Genomic DNA, 8,360 nt, shown 5'->3' on the forward strand with positions numbered 1-8,360 from the left:
TAATGTTGCTATCAAAAAGAAAGCAACAAAGAAAGATACAACTTACTTAATGGTCTAAAAGCAACAAGAACCAGAAGTTGTCACTATTTGAACATATCACCTGCCTGAAAAGAAGCATACAAAAACATCAACAAAAGTTATAACAGGTAGAATTCTTTAGGGAATCTTCTCCTATAGATTCCAAATTGTATACATAAATTTTAGATCATTTAAAGATTATTCATGTGACCTAATAAAAATGACTAATCTTTTAAATGTTACACTTGTTAAAAAAGCCAATTAACGGTGATATTTCCGAGCCAAATGAAGAGTGGGAACTGGGCTAAAGCAATGAAGAGCAAAAGGTAATGATGCCTGCTAGAATCGAAACTTCTAACCTCTGAGAAAAGGACTCGTTTCATCGTTTTCACCAAGAAGATTCCCATACATAAACATGTCCACGGAATCAAGAAGTAGTAAGAGTAGGACATTATGATTTTTCCAAGGACAGCAAGGCATAATCCGGTGAAACCGTACCCAGCGTATGCAACGATATCTAGTAAAGGTGCCTCTGCACCGCCTAATGAAAATAACGACATTTTGAGTAGTGAAACCTGTAGAAACCAACCAACCAACCCTTTCATGAAAAGCCAGTTCACAGCTTCTGGGCTAAACCTGCAAAACACAACTAATTTGAGATGAATACATTATCATTATTATTATTATTATTATTTTAATATTGTTTTAATTGTTAGCTGACACATGACTAGCAAATCCCTTTAAGGTTTCAATTTTCAGAATGTTGAAAGGATTATTATACATCAGCAATCACCCTTTCGACGGGTATTGTAACAATTCTCTTTWGGTGTGTTTGGTAAGCAGAAGGGACCAGACCAGGATGAGGGCAAGGTAGGCAGGTGAAAGAATTTTGCAAGGTTTTAGGGTTTTAATTTGACATGGGTAGTTTAGTAATTTATCAATCTTTGTCCCGTCTCCAAAATTTTTGTTCCACCTATTTCGAATTTTGTCCCGCTCAACAAGTTTTTGTCTCGTCCTGTCCACATACCAAACACTCTAAGGGGGCATTTGGTTTGATGGAATGGTTTTGAGGGATTTGGATTTGGAAGGATATTTGGTTTTTAGGATTTGGAATGGAACTGAATTCCATTTTCTATAAATAATTTATAAAAACAAATTATAAATAATTATAAAAAGTATTAAAKTATCTTTTTATTAATTGATTATCATAAAACAAATGTTTTCAACATATTTTAAAACATTGTTACACAAACCCTATGAAATACCGCRAAATACCAACAACGCCCATGGGATTTCTAAATCCCATGTTTGTGGGATTTCAAATCCAAGCAATCCTTCAAAACAAACATGAGATTATAATGGAATTGAATTCCAAATCCCCCAAATCCTTTCCATTCCAACAACCAAACGGACCCTACCGGGGCCAGCCGGCCAGGGCCCAGGGGTGGGGGGAATTAGAGGAGGAAACATGCATGCCATATTTCACAGGTTTGGAAGTATCAGGATGAACAATTTTGAAGAGAGAATAAAAAATTAAAGACAGAAAAAACCATGTATTCTCTCGACTCCTAAAAACGAAAGCCTGTTCACATTAATCTTGTTTAGGTTTATGACTTATAGATTATACCCAAAAAAAAAACTATTTTTTTGGATAACATACAAACTCTAGTGTTTATAAGCAACAATCAGCTTACTTTTTACATTCCCATGCAGCACATTTTCATTTATTAACAAATGGAAAATAAATCGATGGCCRTTCAGTTTGTCCTCAAGGAAATTCTTCCTAGATTACATACAACTGAATTAATAACGCAACTCAAAATGTTAAGATGATGTATGCTTTGAWTATTATTACCGTCAAAGATATACTGAACCTTAATCATAAAGATAATATGATGTAACATGGTATGTTTAATATGTGGCAATAAACTAAGATAACTATGAAAGAACTATATTATAAGCTTCAACTTCTACTCATAAAAAGGGTAAGAAGTCGTTTACCAAATAATGAATTTAAAGCTAATGCTACAATCAAAATACCGGGGGACACTAACTCGGATGAATAGAGTAGTTGACTGACCACACCAAAAATATTTAGGGCAGGTTTGTTGGTAGCTTAACGAACTTAATAATACTTGCAGCTTATTCGGTCAGCTATACATAATTGTTTGGTAGTGGCTTAATGATATCGAAAATARCTTATTCAGTAAGCTTCTGGGGAGGCTTTATGCAGAAAGCCAAGTTTTTCTAWACATGTCCCTCCTAATTTAAAAACAGACTCTTTCCTTTTATGAGAAAAACTTTTCTCAGTCTATACAGACAGATTGATCCACGAAGGCATCTTTATCCATCCATGAAAAAACAACCAAACAGCCCCTTATACAATTAGAAGAATAGCCTTCTGAAGTACTTTTCTAAAAATGCATGACCTTCTGATAGATTTTGAGGCATTCTTCTGTTAGGTAGAGGCATTCTTCTGTTAGGCAGAGGCGTTCTTAAATCTATCAAAAGGTTTATATATATATAAAGACATGCATTCACATATAAACAAGGCAGGCTGATACTTACTTCCCTTGCAAACCCAATGAGAATCCAGCAAGAACAACATAGGTACCGAAAGCCATTAGTGGAATATAAAGATCGGGAGCATTAATATCGTAAACCGGGGGCTTATATGATAGCCKACCGCCAACTGGTTCTGTGATTCTTGTCCAATGCCCCTGGTGGATAAACAAAGGTAAGCACTTAAATGATCATTTTTTGCCCAAAAAATGATCATTTTGAATGAATGAACAAGAGAGAAAATACTATCATGACAAACGAGCACGTACCCTGTGTAGAAATGGGAAAAGAACAACCTTCAATTTATTCCTCACATAATGGTCGTTGACTTGGAAGTAGTATTGTGGATCGGAGAAGTACCTACTAATCTGTGATCAATGAAAAATGTAACATCAATCCTGAAAGTTGAATATCATAAAGAGCATAGTTCTGCAGCCATGCCAAATCTTTTATCAAATTGTGGGAACTTTTTCTYTTGATTTTTTACACAAGACGAGAGCTCATTGACTACCCTGAAGCTTCAGTTAAAAATACTCGTTTGTAAATAAACATAAAACTTATTTCAATGACTTTTCCAAGCCTCCTTTGGTTTTCACATGTAAAATGACAAATGGGCTTATACAAGGTTCTGGCTTAGGGKTAACGAGATACCATTGCATGCCACCATTGCGTAAAGGGGCGACAAAATGCCAGGGTTGCTATTTAGTAATAGAACTCCGGTACTAGAGTGACATGGCAGATGATACGATTTGTAGATGGTGTTCAATGAAGTTGTCAAGTATCTTYTTTTAGGGAAAATGGCACAAATAGCCATTTCAGCAGACCAAATTTACCTCTTAGTCATTTCTCTCCCAAGTTTTCTGAAAAGTCCACCTCTGTAAGTGACAACTCCTCAATTGAGGGGTATTTAAAAAAAACTTGATTTGAGTAAACATGCATCTCCATGGGGCACCTCCAAGGGTGCCACGTGCCTTGTAACCAAGCACCTCCACAAGTGTAAACATGCATCTCCATGGAGCAAAGCAACGATACTAATTTTTTAATGTAGCACCTCCACAAGTTGCGGAGGTGTTACTTGCGGACATGTTTCAGAAATTAATTTTTTAATTAAAATTTACTACCTCTGCAAGTTGAGGAGTTGTTACTTGTGGAGGTAGTGATTTTTTGGAAAGTTCGGRAGARAAATGGCTAAGAGGTAAATCCACCCGGCTGAAATGGCTATTTGTGCCATTTTCCCCTTTTTTTATCAGCAAATTGTGTTTCTCCTATTAATTACTTTCTTGTGGACATCAGGGTACAACTATGAGGTTGAATTTAGTAGAATTGAGCCCAACTCCTATTCTTCACTACCATGGTAACTCAGTTTTAGGGCAACACCTAGAACATATAGATATTTCAACAAAATTCTTTCCTTTCTTCACAAATAAATGTATTAATCCCCTTTATAGGTTTCCTAAAATAAATGCAGCATTTCCCATCCAGTAAATGCTTGAATCCAGATTTGCATATTTACACACTAGTAATGATTTAAGGGGGCGTTTGGTATCCAGACACGATAGGACAGAACAGGAATGACAGAACAGTTGTTTGGCATTTAGCATTTGGTAAGACAGAATTGGACATAACAGAACAAATAAAATRACTAATTTACCCCTAACGAGTTGTTTATATATTTTGATTAATTATGTAATTTATTTAACTATAATAAAATAAATACTTTTTATAATTAATATAACATTAGAAAGTTTCCATTAAGACGATTGAAATGACACCAAAATAAAAAGTTTATATAGTTTCCAATTTTTATTTTATACCTTTTCTATATTATTTTTTTATTGTTAATATTTAATAAATTACATAAATTAATCAAAACATAGAAACAATATAAGAAAAATATTTTGAGGATAGTAAARTGAAAGTTTAATGAGCATAAAATTTAAAGAATGAATAAATTGTAAAGAGGGAGGCGTATTTRATGTTTTAGAAGAGGATTAAGTTTTATTATGAGGTTAAGTTGGTAAAATATAGTCTATTCCACCTTGTTCCATGGGGTGGGGKTGGAACACGCTTGCTACTCTGTTCTTCTCTGTTCCACATAAAAGYCTTGCCAAATGTGGAACAGGGATCCTTGTTCTTTTCTGTCCTGTCCAGTGTATCAAACGCACTCTAAAAGACATTAGTATCACATATTTTGGTCTGGAATATCTTTTTATTTGTCATTATTGAAGAGCATTTTACATATTAGTAATAGTTAAAGACTATCAGTCAAACAYTCAGGGCAGTTTAAGTACATGCTTCCATCAGGAGCTTTAATCAACATAGCCTAAACAATTATTTTAGAAAAACAATCATTCGGAACAAGCACTCATTATGCAGCATATACAGGTGTGCTATTAGAAGGGTCTTGATCCCAAAAGAGTACAGTRAAAGATCAAATAACATCAACAAGTCTATCCCAATAGCATAAGATTAGTACTAAACGCTGTTGCAGTTCCAGAAATCAGAGTAAATTGTCATAAATTAACTTCACATTATTTACTCCACCTCTATAAACTCTTTTCACAGTAAGATTTTGGATTTTCCCTTGCAAGTTGGCTATTAATGAGTTRTGAACACTTTTAGTATATTAGATTCCAATATGACCCTAACCACAAAACTGAATAACACTTGGTATTGTTGTTTGCATAGTTGTTAAAAAYGCACGTAGGCTCTGTGGCTYGTAASACTCAAGGTCTTGGGCTTTTTTAAAGCCGAGGCTAGGCGTATTCACGAGGCTCACTAAGGCCCGSCGCCTTGGCTGAGGCGCCTTGTGGACCTAGGCATGCCTCATAAAGAGTTATTGAATACCAAGTCAAATCCTAATATTGAATAAGCTTCCTCATCTTCTTATCTCCTAGACTGCTTAAAATAGAGTTATTAAATAGATGACACAAGTCAAACTTATTAAATACCCAGTTCTTATAACTTCAAGCCTCTTTCTCTATAGATACTCGGACCTTAAAACTTCTCCCTTAYGGCTCACGCTTTAAACCCTTCTCCCTTCTGCCTATATCGAAGTGGTTGCTGCACTGGAGTACTTGAAACATATTTGAGYTGTGTATAATTGTGTGTGTATGTGTATATAAGTACTGTTTTTTATAAGATGCGCCTCACATTCCTGAGGCCTGCGGCACGAGCTTAGGCCCCTGAACCCCTTTGCGCCTAAGYGCGCCTTGAGCCTTTACAACTTTGGTTGTTTCACACGATTCTACTCCTTGGTGGTTAATGTTGTGTCTCCTTCCTTAAACCATGGGTAAATTAAATTAAAGAACACTGAAAAACAAGAATGCACAATCTAAAATAATTAAATCATGGAAATTCAATGATCTGTTTGTCTCATGATTTTCAATGATACTTACATTACTTTGCACATACTCAGAGCTTGAACCTAGGATTTTTTCTCCATAAGCACCGAGTCCACCTCTAATAAGCCCTGAGCTGGCACCATAAAATGCATTGCCAAAAGGAACTGGTTGAGCACTCGATGGTGTTCTTGCCGACCCGGGCTGGTTTCCAAGATTATCATACATATTAAAGGACCTGAAAATGAGAACATCTTTTTGACTTTAATGATTCCCTCATGAAGAAGGATATGGAAGAAACTGTGTAACATATGAATTTCTGATAAAGATTAAATACATATTGGGGTTAAGGTAAATCAGGAACTATTCAAAAACTTGATTTTCTAAAATTTAAAGATGAGTCATATGCATTCATGTGTGTTCTTTTGGTTCGTTCACTTTCTGGGTCACTCACACAAATTGCACTTTAACAACACCATAATTCTCACTTTCTTCGATTGGTCTTCCATTTTCACTCTAGTGTTACTGTTCTTCTCTGTTCCACCGTCGAATAATTTACTGTGGTGATGATCTCCGTGTTGCTGTTATTGTGTTCTTTTTGAGTTTTTGAAACGATTTTTCAGTTGGTGCATTGCTCTAAGTAAATGATTAKGTAGATCGAATATCGTTCTTTAAAGTCGCAATAAGTTATTGAGGAGTGAAACCACCAGTTCCTAGATATCATGAAAATGGAAGACCAATCGAAGAAAGTGAGAATTAGTGTTGTTAAAGTGCAATTTGAGTTCGTGTGTGTGTGAATGAGAAACTGAACGAACCAAAACACACATCAATATCTGAGAACCAAACGGAGAGAAATCGCATACCGGAATGGCGGAATCTTGCGGTTCCCCCTGCAATGCGACGAAGGAGACGAGGAGCAGATCTGATCAAATTTGGGGMTTCAAATGGCTTTTTGGTGCAAGATTTGTAATTAGCCTATAACTCGGGGGCGAAATTGAAAATAATGATATGTTTATATTTATTGCACATGAAATTATCATATGTTGACATTAACCCCTTTACTTTCTAAACATACAAGTTAAACCCTCTAACTTCTCTGTACTAATTAAATGTCCCTATATTTCATTCATTTTATATAACAAAAACGGAGCCATTGAACTAGATGAATTCATAAATTTTTGATTTATTTTTTAAGTGTATTTTTAAATATTATTTATTTTTTTCTATTTTAGAGAAGACTAGAAGGGTATTCGTGCAATGCATCGAGACATATCTTGATTTCAGTGTTTTGTTCGATATAAGGTTTTATTTGTTTTTAAGAAAGCGATAATGTTTTTATTTTTGAATAAAATATAAATTTGAAAATATCATAACATTTTGAAAAAAATATATATATTGATATCAGTATCAAATTTATTTTTCCAAAAGCTCTTGTGTTTTGGTGTAATTTTTTTAATTCATTTTTTAAATTATAATTTAATTTAAGTTTAGTAACAAAAAAAATTAATTTAGATTTAATAATATATTTTTTTAATAAAGATAATAATTAAATATTCTGTTAGAACTCAATGATTATCTTAATTATATTTTAGATTTTTTTATGTTTAAAATGATGTTTATCATGTATTTGATTATGTTTATCCACAGATAATTATACAAATTCGAATGTGAAGCTTTAATAAGTTGTACCTACGCACAATCAATTTGTAATCTTGAATTTTAAGTAATATGCATCAACAAACAGTATTTTATGTATAAAAAATTGTTTTTAAGAGTTTTTGCCAAATTCTTTATAATATAGCATAGATATTAGCATAATTGTTACAGCAAACTTTTTCAAATCTTCAAAATTTCTAAAATAACATAGTTGTTGAAGATTCTCTAAGAATTCGATAAAAACTCTTAAAAACTCTTTTTTATACATAAAGTACTGTTTATTGATGCATATTACTTAAAATTCAAAACTACAAGTACATTGTGTGTAATTACAACTTATTAAAGTTTTATGTTTGAATTTTATAATTAACTGCAGATAAACATAATTAAATACATGATAAAGATCTCATTTTAATTAAAAAAAATCTAAAATTTAATTAAGATAATCATTGAGTTCTAACAGAATACTTAATTATTATTTTTATAAAAAAAAAATTGCTTCATTATTAAACTTAAAAAATTATATTATGTTGTTTTTTCAAAATTTTATAATATCTTCAAATTATTTTATTCAAAAATAAAAACATTATCGTTTTTTTAAAACCACATAAAATCATATTATGACATCGATAGAGATAAGAGTAAAACGAAACATTAACATAGATATGTATCTCACTGTATTATACGAGTACCTTTCTAGTAATCAAAAATCAAAACAAGAAAACTAATAATAAAAATTTTAAACCACAAATTATAAATTATAATGTTGATTTGAAGTTTTAC

At 32.9% G+C, this 8,360-nt stretch overlaps 1 protein-coding gene across 1 annotated transcript; it reads right to left on the reverse strand.

Annotated features, from left to right (window-relative positions):
• Positions 1 to 135: 135 nt before the first annotated feature.
• On the reverse strand, positions 136 to 6,857 carry LOC112512654 (protein YIF1B-B-like). Its single transcript, XM_025118724.1, has 5 exons — positions 6,785 to 6,857; positions 5,979 to 6,159; positions 2,850 to 2,948; positions 2,587 to 2,738; positions 136 to 654 (listed from the first exon to the last, which is right to left on the reverse strand). The coding sequence occupies exons 2-5, from the start codon at positions 6,147 to 6,149 to the stop codon at positions 267 to 269; spliced, it is 810 nt and encodes a 269-aa protein (XP_024974492.1). The 5' UTR covers positions 6,150 to 6,159; positions 6,785 to 6,857; the 3' UTR covers positions 136 to 266.
• Positions 6,858 to 8,360: the final 1,503 nt, after the last annotated feature.

The sequence above is a fragment of the Cynara cardunculus genome (genome assembly GCF_001531365.2).
Source record: "Cynara cardunculus var. scolymus isolate 2C chromosome LG 5, CcrdV1, whole genome shotgun sequence".
In the NCBI taxonomy this organism is placed as follows: domain Eukaryota; kingdom Viridiplantae; phylum Streptophyta; class Magnoliopsida; order Asterales; family Asteraceae; genus Cynara; species Cynara cardunculus.